This window comes from Rhizomucor pusillus (assembly GCF_041956525.1).
Source record: "Rhizomucor pusillus strain CBS 183.67 unplaced genomic scaffold VTP01scaffold_9, whole genome shotgun sequence".
In the NCBI taxonomy this organism is placed as follows: Eukaryota; Fungi; Mucoromycota; class Mucoromycetes; order Mucorales; family Lichtheimiaceae; genus Rhizomucor; species Rhizomucor pusillus.
In genome coordinates, this window is record NW_027192151.1 from 382,257 (window position 1) to 395,467 (window position 13,211).

General features: G+C 45.5%; 5 protein-coding genes across 5 annotated transcripts; 2 read left to right on the forward strand and 3 right to left on the reverse strand.

Annotated features, from left to right (window-relative positions):
• Positions 1-1,950: 1,950 nt before the first annotated feature.
• On the forward strand, positions 1,951-2,637 carry VTP01DRAFT_10645 (uncharacterized protein; the record flags this gene model as incomplete). The annotated part of the gene is made up of 1 exon (XM_069379030.1): positions 1,951-2,637. The coding sequence occupies one exon, from the start codon at positions 1,951-1,953 to the stop codon at positions 2,635-2,637; it is 687 nt and encodes a 228-aa protein (XP_069239045.1).
• A 2,325-nt stretch (positions 2,638-4,962) lies between these two features.
• Positions 4,963-5,505, forward strand: VTP01DRAFT_10646 (uncharacterized protein; the record flags this gene model as incomplete). Its single annotated transcript, XM_069379031.1, has 1 exon — positions 4,963-5,505. One exon carries the CDS (start codon positions 4,963-4,965, stop codon positions 5,503-5,505), a length of 543 nt encoding a protein of 180 aa, XP_069239046.1.
• Positions 5,506-5,688: 183 nt separating this feature from the next.
• Positions 5,689-8,654, reverse strand: VTP01DRAFT_10647 (uncharacterized protein; the record flags this gene model as incomplete). Its single annotated transcript, XM_069379032.1, has 6 exons — positions 5,689-6,036; positions 6,097-6,408; positions 6,568-6,726; positions 6,784-6,993; positions 7,081-8,082; positions 8,145-8,654. 6 exons carry the CDS (start codon positions 8,652-8,654, stop codon positions 5,689-5,691), a joined length of 2,541 nt encoding a protein of 846 aa, XP_069239047.1.
• Positions 8,655-8,917: 263 nt separating this feature from the next.
• Positions 8,918-10,578, reverse strand: VTP01DRAFT_10648 (uncharacterized protein; the record flags this gene model as incomplete). Its single annotated transcript, XM_069379033.1, has 3 exons — positions 8,918-9,258; positions 9,320-10,077; positions 10,172-10,578. The coding sequence occupies 3 exons, from the start codon at positions 10,576-10,578 to the stop codon at positions 8,918-8,920; spliced, it is 1,506 nt and encodes a 501-aa protein (XP_069239048.1).
• Positions 10,579-11,654: 1,076 nt separating this feature from the next.
• Positions 11,655-12,651, reverse strand: VTP01DRAFT_10649 (uncharacterized protein; the record flags this gene model as incomplete). Its single annotated transcript, XM_069379034.1, has 2 exons — positions 11,655-12,226; positions 12,291-12,651. The coding sequence occupies 2 exons, from the start codon at positions 12,649-12,651 to the stop codon at positions 11,655-11,657; spliced, it is 933 nt and encodes a 310-aa protein (XP_069239049.1).
• Between the last annotated feature and the right edge of the window lie 560 nt (positions 12,652-13,211).

The following is a 13,211-nucleotide window of genomic DNA, read 5'->3' on the forward strand; positions in this document are numbered from 1 at the left end:
GCAACAACAGGTCGCTGTTCAAGAGCAAAGTTCAGGTAAACCTTATTTAATGGCTCTCCTCGTTCAGTTCCTGCAACTGCTGTGGAACAACAAAGTCAAATCACCGGTAAAGTGTCGGAGTTGCTCTGTGCCACGGAAATGGCATCAGATTCGTAGGCTCCTGCAGCAATACCATTATCTGCGTAATTGCAATGACATATCTCATAGTTTACGTAAATAGTAACTAAGCGTTCAATTATATGAAAACGCATTCGATCGTCTGCTCATTTGTCCCATCTCCCTGTCTGAGTGTATGGATGCATATCCCTGATGCCAGCTCTCGTCCTTGATACGTGATTCGTCGATTGAAAGTGGTGTCATTTTTTGCAAGTAGTAGAGAATCAATCGACTTACACGCATGGCTGAAAATCTTAACTTTGGATGGGACGGTGGGAGTTATCTGCATGAGTACGTATCTATATCGACGTGCGTGTGTGTGTGAGAGAGAGATATAGAGAAAGGGATGATTCTTGTCTAATATTCTGTCTGATGCGGCACTTGATGATGTATAAAGTAACGAAAATCGTGCTTATGCTCGGTAACCGGAATGAGTCTGTACATATACGTTTCCAGTATATTGGAAAAATGTATTCCAAGATTCCCAATGTTTTGGGACTTTTGCAACCAATAATCTGGGCGGGGCGGATCGGTCACACTACAGTGGCATTCTAACCGAAGGGCTTTGGGCGCGGGGATCGATCCCAAATTGAACCCAATGTGCGTTGCGATAACGAACGCTTACTCGTCACTAAGTATGTATTTTCGTGAATGCCCGATTGACGTCAGAATCGCTTGCATTCGTGTGCATTCGTGGGATGAAATCCGGTTTATGTGTTCCCGACCACTTGTCTTGGCAACGTTGTAACCAATTGAAACGTCGTGCTGTGAGTAAGAAAGCAGAAGTAGGTTTAGAGTTCTGGACAAGAGCTTAAACTTCTACGTGACCTAGCATTCAACGTCTTGCGACAATGTTTAGGGAGGATCGGGAACCATTGGGAGACATAGACATAGACATATGGAACAGGGGCCATGCAGCGTGTGATATGTCGGGCAGACGGATCAAAGATTTGTCGAGCGGCAACTGCAAGAAGTGTGGCTAGTGTCGCTACCTTACAGACGCATGCAAAATCAGTCTAGTCCGTTTGGGAACGTAGGCTTGTGCGTTAGGCTGCCAAGAGATTACGTGTACAATGACAGTTCAGAGCTCCTGGTTTTGATGATCAAGAGTGACAAAACGTGGAAGTTCCACGGAAAATATGTCCGATTAATAGTTCTATAACAGAGTTGCTGGATGTGAAGAAGGCTAGCGAAGAATAAAAATTTTTTGATGCAATTGGAATTTAAAGACGAAAACCCTAGAATTTTCCCAAATGAAATTATCAGCATGTACATTAAATCTTAAGATTAAGCTCTAGAGATGTCACGGGCATGGTGTCCGGCAGCGTAGATCCCCACAATCTCTCGGATTGGCAACCTCGTAAAGTAAAATGCGGTTCTTGATTGCAACCTCTGTACAATCCGACGACCTGCATTGCGTCTAGACAAAAAGGGGTAAAAGTAGCTAAGCCATTCTGCCGTGGCGCGGTACGCCTCAAGACCCTATCCACCAGTTATCTGGTCGACGACCCCCAAACTCCCGAGTAACTCTGCTCCCTAATATGTAGGTCGTACAATGCAATGGCTGCCCTGTATACTTTTCGAGGTAAGGACGTAAGATCTCGAAGGCCACCGTTCGATATTCCGCACCAGGATATATAGAGCCCAGGGTAGACGATCCGTTTCTAGCAATTCAACCCGCCCCTCTCTTCTTCCCTCTTTCATTTGTCTCTTTTCCTCTTTCTCACACCGTACGTATTTATCTAAATACGACATCCTCCTTTTCGTGCCTAAACGCATTATATATCAATCTTTATGGACACATTGTGCCTTGTTCCTCTAGACTACGAATATCAGGGTTTGACATCTCAAACGATATACCCAGCACCAATCTACCACCGTGAGGATTCATGTCTAATCGACAACATTGTGGCCATTCCCGCCAAATCATACGTCGTCGATCGCAATTGCAACAAAAGGAAGTTCCAACAAGAAAACGATTACGAACCAGCAGTAAAGAAATATCAGAAAGTGATGCATCGGCAGATCCGTCATCCATCCAAATCTCGTCGGCGCCGTGTAAATCAGCAACAGCCGGAAGATCAACAGTTGCAACAGCAACAGGCGCCTTCTTCTTCTGCTCAGAACTCAACTGTCAATTGTCTTGAGAATGAACTGCGTCACCTCAGAGACGAATGGGCAACAATAGATATCGTGCTCACGTCAGTTCGCAACGCTTTGAACTTCACTATCCAGCCAATCGAGACTGCTTCCGAGGAGCATTTGGACGATATTGATCGCGAGTTAGCCATTGCGTACGATGATCTGTTAGCTCAAGTGCGGCACCTTGATCGCAATCTCAAGAGGCTCAACGAGGTTATGGATCCACTTCGCGAAGCAACTCGAACTACTACCTCTTCAAATCAGGCACCATCCACACCATTCCCTGTGGAAACGTCAGCCCCGCCACAACATAGCAGTAGAAACACGAGCTTAAAGTGAAGCAAAAGGTGCGCGTTAAGTCCCCTGATCCTTTTCCTCCGCGTTTCTAACAGACACGCTGTATTTTCCATAGGTTCTCTTTTACTTTTTAACTTTATCCCTACTTTCTTGAAACTGATCTCTTTTCCATGCTCTCCTACTCGGTCATCCTCTTCTTTTTCCCACATTGATTTATTATTACTTTATTATGCACCTTTTCGACACTCAACTTGTACTATAAGCTTTTCTAGGATTTGTTCCTTTTCTTTCTCCCCTTACTACTCCTCTCTTTTTCATTTCAAGAGACATCTACGTCCTGTTCACGCTTACTCCCCTTGGGGAGGTGATCGACGTGGTGCATCCCCCATGCCCTTTTCCTTGTCCCACCTTTTTGATGGATTGACTTAAACATTTTATTTTTCTTTTTCTTTTTCGTGCATAAGGATCTTGATCGATAGGTATACGCTTACAATCACTCTCTTGGCACACGATTCAGCAGCAACAACAGCAACGTCAGGAGTCTTCTTTTTTATTATTAGTCACAACAACTCTATACTCACACACACACAAATGTTTATCAGGTTTGCGAGGATGTATACTTATCCCCATATCCATTCTTCCATGCAGATCCATCTTTACACATATGCACTGTAACTCTTTATTGTATGTCCAATAAATCATGGTTAAGTTATTATCCTTGAAGAAAACAGGTTTCCACGGTGATATTATCTAATTTGCTCTCCCCCCATCGATCTTCCGCGATCGTGATTTGCTCCCAGAAAGTCGGTCGCATGCCATTCGTTCCTCGGAACTTTGTCTCTTCCGCCTGTGTTACTAACGGATTGTGGAAATGGAGCTATTCACAGAAACGACCACTGGGATGTCCGATCTCTTTCGTACTATATATGCCACTACCAGCACTTGTTTCTTGTTTTGTCATTATCGACATTTGGGCGGGTGCTGACAGGATGAGTGTTTTTTGCAAACGGGCCCGTTACTCAAAACGTAACTTGGCCATGCATGGCGTGTACATTCCAGCCAACGCGTCGGTTGCTGCTGCTGCTGCTGAAGCGGGTTAACGGAGATAATCAAGCAAAATTTTGAACATGTACGTATCTGTATCTGGTGCTGCTGCTTGCTGCAGGTTTCTTCAGCAAATTTCTGTTTCTGGTTAATCCTGCAAAAATTCATCACCCGAACCATCTGGCGAAAGCCCGCCCAAGGAAACTGTGAGTCAATGCGCCAAATCGATCATGTGCGCGCACAAATACGAACATTCTTGTATTTTCCGTAGCTTCGGCGATGCACAATCCATGTATACATGTAAATGTGCGTGACTAGCGTACATCAGATTCTTTCAGAGAGGAAAAACACGCCAAGCCCTGCTGCCATGATCGGTCGATCTGGATTTTTGGGACGTCGTATCTTGGCAAAAAGGAAGAAAAAAAATCCCATCAAAAAATACCGCTGCGATCACCCTCAATTGTACAACATACTTGTGAGTTTCAAAGGGCTGCCAGCTATACACATCCCCGCGGCCGCCCTAGCCCTTGGGCTTGTATACGCATACGAGCGTAATGCTCACCTGTAACAGGTGCCACCTCCGTGCTAAATCAGGAACTCGCACGTCATATGTACGTTCCAAAATGTATCACGACCGAATGCTTCTATGTAAATGATGGCTCGCCTGTTGGTTTCCCCACTTTGTTGATGAGTCCACGCGCTCGATCTGTTGCTGTCAATACTTGTTCCTATTACTGGATTGATTGACATTCGTCCGATTTGGAAGCACACGACGTATTTGGAAACATTCATAGAATAAACATGTGTATGGTTACAATGAATGAAAACACACACAGAAAACAATGCTACATGTGGTGGAGCAATGCTGGAAAATAAAGTCTTTTTAAATGTACTGAATCTCAATGTATATAAACTTCATAATATGATTTTCGTTCTTGGTCCTGTTTGAAAGCTCGTTTCGGTTACTTCCTCGGTTAGATTACATCAGTTACTATGAACGTCTGCGACTGTGATTGATTGTTTATAGTCGCTATTTCACATTGTTCTCTCTCTCTCTATTTCTATCTCTCTTTCTCTCTCTCTCGCTCGATCCCCCTTTCTCTTTATCGTTGCAAAGTCTCCTCCTGATACCGGTTTCAACTAGCAGTGCTGCTGCTACTGCTATCGACACGCACGATACAAACGTGAATTAAAAGATCAAAGCAGCAGTTTATTTTTCTTGTCTCTCCCTTTTCTCTTGATCTTATTATCCTCGCTCTCACTCTTTCTTTCCCTTTTTTTCCCTTCTCACGTTTACTCTCCTTACCGAGCCCATTCTCCCTAATGTCCGGAGACTTCCACCACCTACCATCGTCCGTGTCCCACGACGACGACAGCGACGACCAGAGGAGGGGTGATCGACAGCCGTCCCCGTTCCTGCTGAGAAAGGCAGAAAAGGGAATTTTACGCCATATATCGGAGCACGTGATCAATCCAGGGCACGATCATGCTGCCGGTGGGAGCAACAACGACAATGATAACCAGGAACGACCTATTCTTCCGGAATCCATATATCTGTCATCATCATCGCCCACGGTCGTTTGTCCCGAGAAACGCCGTTCATTGTCTAGCTGCATAGCAGCTATATTTATGATCACCATCGGTACTTTGCTCGCGTTGACGTTTGTCATGATCGGCATAGGCAAGGCACTAGCTACTTCGAAAAAGCACATACCTGATATCCAGACGTCTTCCACGACGACGCATACTGTAACCGCCATCGACTCTAAAATAACATCGTTTATACCCCCAACTTCAACTTTTGCCAACCCATCTGCGGTCACCGTTACACACACCGATATACTTGTGCATATCTCGTCGTTGTAAACGGATAATGCAAAGTGTTGTATGTGTGGATTTATAATGTAAATAAGGACTCAGAAGGAAAAAAATTACCAAGTGGACGGTGACATTGCACACATGGCCGCCCCTTTTCCCGTCATAAATGAAACGACATATATACGAATCTGGCAGCCAAACATGGTATCACATTTGTACTGCCCATCTCTATTAATTTCGCGATAAATGGCGGTCCAACAGCTTTTGCCATTCCCGCGCCATTTGACAATAAAACTGGTGTTGTACATTAGCAAGATCCCCAACAAGGATATCAAAGTACTTTGCAGTCAGCTTGAAAAATCTTGGGAGCTCGTCCACCAACTGCGCATTGATCGAAACATATGCATCTGCTGACTCTTGGAGGGTCTTGTCGGGTGTGTCGCCTTTGGACTTGATGTCACGTACACGGTCGTAATCCAATAACTTTTGCGCCCGTTTTCGAATCACTTGCATAGGGTTATCAAACACCTTGAGAAACTCGTCTATTCGTGGATACACGTAGCTTTGCACTTTGGTGTCCTGCATATATTAAGGTTAATTGGAACGGTATAGCAATGCTAATAATATATTTATAAAAACACATGCCAATTCCCGGGTCATTGCAGACGAATACATGGCCGTCGATTTTGTAAAGTCTTGGAAACCTTGCAAGCTTTTAACTCGCACGCCTCCCCATGATCCGTACAAAGACTCCAAACTCTCTGCAAGCACACGTAGATTCTCAAAGTGGTTCTTGACCTGCCGCACCCATCCTTGGATATCTCGCGCAAGTTGCCGTGCAATTTCCTGCTGCTCTTCAAACTGTAAATACAATGCGTCGAACAATGCGTCCTGCGTTGCCTCTGCCGAAAAGCCGGTCGCTTGCTTGAATTGCTGCGCTCGGCGCGTCAACTTTTTGTTAATGCCGTGCCTACACACAACACCGCGGCGTTGTTAAGGGTTGCAATTATAGCGCATCAGTCGAATTTCAACAATACTTACACAACCTAGCGGAAAAGTAAGGTTAACCGCCTGTCACAGATACATGTGATCACTGAAACGAGGACTTACATTGATGTCATTCTTTTTCTTGTCGCCCACAATCTTCTCAACAATATCTTTCCTCCGTTTAATCTCGTTAATGTGGTCTGCTACTTGCTGTATTTCCTGCGTTGCCGCAGCGAGATCGTCGTGATCTGGATGGTCCGTGGGTGTCAACAAGAATATTTCCTACATGATATCATCAGCAACCACGGTATATACGCAGCTTCAATGACATATGCTCACTCTTAACAATAGCGGGTATTTAAGTACTCGTTGCACAGGCTTGATCAAAAGACTTCCAAGGTCCCAGCTTGCGGTCAGACCTTGCATTTGTATCCGGCATTCATCGAAAAATGGTTGGGTATCAGGCCTGTTCTCTAATTCTTGCAGTCTCAAGACAGCATCCTCGTGATTCTTGCAGTACTCGCAATAAATGGCATCAATTTGCTCCATCTATGCAGTGTACAGTCAATATCTGGCTACAGACGCGTTAAATTTCCTCTGTCAACTACTTGCCATTTCTCGGAATGCAAGGCCTACAGTCGTTCCATCCGATACTTCATCGTCATCGTTATCATCGCTGTGGTCGACGCAAGTCGCTTGCGTAAGTCGAGAGACAAACTCATCCTCAAACTGAGTAATATCCAGCAAGTTCGAGAATAATGTCTTGACATCGGATTTGTCGAGCGGCGACGTTGAAGTACACGCATGGTCGTAGTAGACTTCTTTGACAACGACCATATCGTTCTGGTAAGAACGTTCTGTATCTATCAGCTCCTTTATTACTTTGGCGCGTTTGACTTTTCGTGATGCTTTTTCGTGCGGTTTGCCGCTCGGTTGTGGAGAAATAGGTAAAGATGTTGTTGTTGTACAAGAAGTAACTGTATCAGTTCCTGACACTGGTCTATCTTCTGTTGCGGGCGTGATGGGTTCTCTGGATGTAACGACGATGGAGTCTTTTAGACTTGGCGACGATGTTGAGGATGGGTGTTGCTGGTTGTGGTCGTGGCCGCTTAGCCAGTTTGCCAAGGCGGCACCGTAGTGCCATGCTCGTTTTGATGCGGATTCGGTTGTAGCAAGGGAAGATGTGGCGGAAGAGGTGGACACTGTGCTGTTTCCTGTGCCTGTTCGTGCTATGAATGGTAAATGCAGACCGGAGTTGGACGGGGAATTAAGGTTAGCCATAGAAGGCTTTTTGCTAGTGATGGGTGGTGGCCGGCTGTCAGCCGTTCGGTTTGATGGTTTGCGGTGGACTGAGGAGCGCGGTGATGAGGATATACGTCGTGTAGGAAGTTTGTGGGATGATTCATCGTCGACATTATGTTCAATTCGTTTGCTAAGTTCTGCAACAAAGGATCCGCTGCGTGGAACTTGAGGGGTATCGCTGTCTATGACATTGTTGTTGTTGTTAATCGTCTCTATAGGTGATGGTCTCGGCGGTCGTACTAAAGGCTTGGCAGGTATGCTCGTTGGTGGTTTGGAGTAATCAGATTTACTGTTTCGGATGTAAGTTGATTCCGGACGCTTAGGAAACGGCAGTGGCTAGAACCATCGAAATAGCATCAGAGGCAAGATACGCTTCCTATTTCGTCATTATTTTATACCTGTGCATTTTCTTTCTGCTGGAACCTAGCTCGAATGTCTTGGAAAGCAAGCGACGTCTCGTCCACGTTTGAATTATGTTCTTTCTGCTCGGGAAAATTTTCTTCGGTCTCTTTGGAGGATCGAATATGTGATTGTACATCAGATGCGTAACTTGTCACAGAGGTGGCTACGGTGCCGGTGCTCGATGGAGAAATGAGCGACTCGGATGACGGGCTCGGCAGAGGATCGTGTGGTCGGTTAGTGTATGTGGTTGCTCTCAGAGACGGAGGTTTTGTTGGAGGAGGAGGAGGAGGTCGTTTCGGTGCTGCAGTTGTAGTTACTGGAGGAACAATGTCTGCGCTTGAACGTCGATCTTGTTCGAATACGCGGGATAAGCGGTCTACTGCATTTTCTCCCCCATGCGAGAATGCGACTGTGCGCGCTCTAGACTGTGAATGCGCCAACGACGCTCTCTGGCGCGGTCTACTTTCTAATGTCCTTGAGAAGGCATCCTGGCGATCGACGTCCATTTCTTTTCTTCTTCCTTGGAAAGCTGGGAAAGAAATAAAGGCGGCCAAAGTGATCAGCAGAAAAGGGGACTCGGCTCTCACTTCATGCGAAAATTTGGTTCCGACCCGTTTGCCGCAACTGGCAATAATCACAACATTATTCTGTTCATGTCACACAGAACAGCGAATAAGATGAGTGATATGTATATGTATATGTATATTTGATTTGCTTTTGGTGTTATTGTACAATGACATGCGTGGTATACTGGGTAATTGCAAATGGTCTATATGACTACAAATACTTTTCCTCGGCTTCGAATGAACCGCAAAATGATAGCTGTGAGGCCAGCAGCTACTGTTAACGAACCTGAAAACTGGATTGCTGCTGTCCAGCCATACGCGCTTTGGAGAAGACCAATAAGCGGCGTACCAAGCAAGTTACCGCAGGTCGTAAGCAAGTATGCCATACCGATGCCTGCCTGGATGTTTTCTACACCGACGATTTCTGCTGTTACTGGCGGGATCAATGACACGAAACCGCCTCCAGTCAAGCCAAACAAGACACAGTAGGCAACGAAAGCTCCAAAGGTCGACGAAAATTGCCACACAACCATAGTGAAGATACCTACAGACGCGGTAAAATTAGTAAGCTGTGCCAGTCATATGTAAAGACTCTAGAGACTTACCAGAAAAGAAAGTGAAGAGCGCCATGACAGTCAAACGACCATAGCGGTCGCCAACGAAGCCGAGGGATATACGGCACACAGCATTACAAGCGGACATGATGGATACAAGACTAGAGCCCATAGATGCATCCACGCCAATCACGCCAGCGTAAGTTGGAGCCAAAAAGAAGGGAGCAACGTAGCCAAAAGGTACGAGGAATGCAAATACTAGGAAAATGCAGAACGAGAAATTCAACAACTTTGTATCAATAAGTTTCCACCATTTGCCGCCTGCTGATGGAGGTCGGAATCGTGGACGTGCAAGAGCTGTGGCGATACACAGCAAACCAAATCCTAGACCACCAAGCGCACGCAAAGAGTTGCGATAGCCAGCGGACTGGATCAGCGACTGTGACATTGGGGATAGGCACACACCGCCAATTCCAGAGCCACTCACTGCCAAACCAGTAGCGAATGCACGGTTCTTATTGAACCACTGAGCAGGAAGAGCGACGGAAGGAGTAAAGACGAAGCTTGCGCCGATGCCAAAAAGAATTCCCTGAGCGAGGTAGACATGCCAAAGCTGCGTAGCGTAGCTGGCCAACACTAAGCCGAGAGGTGCCAAAATTGTTCCAATAAGCATGGTAAATCGGTAGCCGATCTTTCTGATAATTGGTGATACGAAGAGACCAGTTGATAACATGAGAGCATTCTGAGAAGTGCCGACAAAAGCGATTTTGAACTGGGTCGTTTGTCCAGCATAAACTTCATTCAAGTATCTGGAACAAGATCAAAGTCAGCGAGTGCCCTTTTTTTTTTCTATTTTTCTATTTTTCCTTTTTACGGTTCAACGATACCGAATATATTACTTACAGTTTATGAAAGTTGCCCCAGGTGAAGACGGTACCAAAGACAGTAAAGTTAACGAGGAAGGTGGATAATACGACGAGCCATCCTGGATTTCGAATGCCTTCGGTCCAGTAAGGTTCACCAGGCACTGGTTCGCCTTTGGAGTCGTCTTCTAAGGCTGCTTTCTTGCCATCCACTGTTTGCTGCGACGCAGCAGCTACGCTTTGCCGGGTTCGGGTTTTTGAAAGGGTAGTTGTAATTTCCTGGAGGGAGCCGAGTGTGGGGAAAGGTGCACATTCTACAAGGCCAGGATAGCCTTCTTCCTCGGCATCCTTGTTCTCTTGTGATCCCACTATGGTATGCTTCTCTGGGTCATAGACTTCAGTGTGGTCGTCAGGGATTACTTTCTCCTCATCGTGGCCGGTTGTCATGGCTATGCAGCGAAGCGGATAAAAAGTGGAAAAAGAAGCTGGAAAACAGTTTTTCAGCACTGATTTTAAAACGTTGTCCATTTGAGTTTGGCTGGGGAAAAAGTTGGCGCGCCCCGAAGCATCGGCAAACTTCACCCATTCTTTTCTTTTCGAGCGGTTAAGAACTTTCCAGCTGTTAAACCAAATTACAGATCGCCACCATTCCAGATAGCGGGAAACTCCATGGAAACTAACCAAAAAGCTATAATATTTCTACTTGATCCTCTCTGAATATCTGTATCGATCGGAAGGGCGGAGGGGAAAAAGTTTTCCAGACTGAATTTTGAGGGGGAGAAACTTCATTTTGACATCGCAGATGTAAAACCTGGGCGTACACATTGTTGATTATTTGTTGCACAACAACGACGAGGGGTTAAATTACTAACCTTATCCTAGCTCGCGCATATGAAAATTCATCTTGTGTTGCAATGAACGTAATGTGGCGAAATTGGGCGTCACAATCTCCAAGTATTGCCAATCTTTTTAATCATCTAAACAAGAAACTAACTCTTCTGATGCACAACGGTTGATACTTGCGTTGATTACTCAGCAAGGGAAAACCCAAACCTGCATGAATGTCCGGGAGCTGCACTCCACGCGCGGAATAACGCATTTGTTTTTGTAGCATTTGATAGAAGACATACTTGTAGATCCAATCGGATTGCTTGGAAAGGATAGTTTTGGGACGTGCGCAGTAATTTTTGTTTTAGGAAACCCAGATCCGAAAATTAGACCAAGCATTCCAGGTTGCAAACACGAATCGACCGTTCCACAACCTATTGAAGATCCTGCGCGAATCATCTATCTTTCTCACGATCAGTTTAATAAGTAAACACGCATCAGCATACAAAACAGGTGTAGTTGAAAAATAACAAATATATTGTGCGAACAATTGATGGAGCACTACAGGTAATAAAAAGCAGAAATGCATTGTGGAAATATATACAGAGAGAGAGAGAGGGGTAGAATATATATCGGCTAGAGTCTGTCTAAGCAAAGTAATCCAAGGTATAAATGGATGTTTACGAATATCGAGTTTAATGTGTAGGGGACGGCGACATATTTCTACCTTGTTTCTTGTGGGCCATCTCCGCCAATCGCTGCTGTTGCAACTGTGCGTCGATATCTGCAAGTATATCTTCGCGACGAACAGCGATGCGATCGGAGAAATGATGGTTAGCGTCACGGTGGAGTGCTTCGTCTGCTCTGACAGCCAGCACAACGTCTCGGACAGTGGCCGTTTCCGGGTCCAGATTGTAGTATTCAACAGCAAGTGGAGGAGCCTTGATGTTTGGTAACGATCCATTGTCTAATGCGTCCAGGAAATGTGTATATGATATCACAGCTTCTTCTTCGAGGTATCCACACATTCTATGCGCTGTCTTGGGAGAGAACACATAGAGCCAAAAGTATGCGTTGAAGAAGACACCTTGCGCACCGAGAATAATCAGTCGATTGAATAGACCAGGCTGCATGCATTTCATCCATGTCATCAGATGCATGCGTTCGTTTTCAGCTTCGTGGAGGAGGTGGGTAATCCATCCGTTGTCACCAGAGAGATTGCGTAGAGACTTCATGTGACGGAGCATGCCTCCAACCATTCCGGGAACTAAATTGTGCAATCTGTGAGTGAGTGATTCTTGATATAGAATCTGGCTTTAAGCAAACATTACCTGCAGCGATTGTTTCGAGCATTACAGCTCGCATGTAGTGATCTTGTCCAAAGTAAGTGTCTGGCAATGTACGAAGAGCCTTGACCAAGCGATAGGCAAACTTGTCACTGAATGTTTGTGGGATACGGTGCTTGCCAAGTTCAATATCAATCTTCTCCAGAACTTCGCTGGAAAGCTTTTCCTTGCCCATGAATTCGATTCGCATAGGTCGTGGATGCTCAGCGCGTACTTCTTCCAGTACATCTCTGGGTATTTCGAGCTGGGGAGCTTGGGTTGAAAGCGTTCGTCGGGATAGAGTGGATACTAGCGCGCGTGCAGCGAGAGGTCGGCTTGTGTAAGCAATTGGCTTGAGAGCTAACATGTGGAGTGAAGTGTAGAGTAGAAGAGGTTTGTTGATCTGCGCTCTGTCAGATCGAGCTTTTCTTTTTATACGGCCCCCGAATATGGCGCATTGACCAATGTAAGCCGAGACAGGCAAGCGGTTTGCTCCGTCGGTGAGTCATCTATTGCTTTGCACTCAAATTCCATAAAAATCCAACACGTTTTCGCTCGATTCTTTTATATGGCAATTGTAACTTTCAGTATAAGTGATGAGAAGGTATTCTACAAGGTGCTTGAAGAGTTCAAGGCGTAAAATTAGTGGGGATCGACCATGGGAAGCTAGGCCGTCGGATAAATATCCCCGAGTTCCGACCAATCAATTGCATAATGCACTCCGGCTTACGCCGATCGCTTTGCCGACACAGGGGGAATAATCACTCGAGTCTTCTAGCGTTTCATCGAAACACCTCGAGAAAACGGATGCCGAAAGTTGGGTAGGATCGCCACTTATAGCTAAGAAAAGGTATAGCGTAAGCCAAAGACCAGATACAAGTCGCACAAGGACAGATAACAATGGACAACAGTGACACCCTTGTGTCT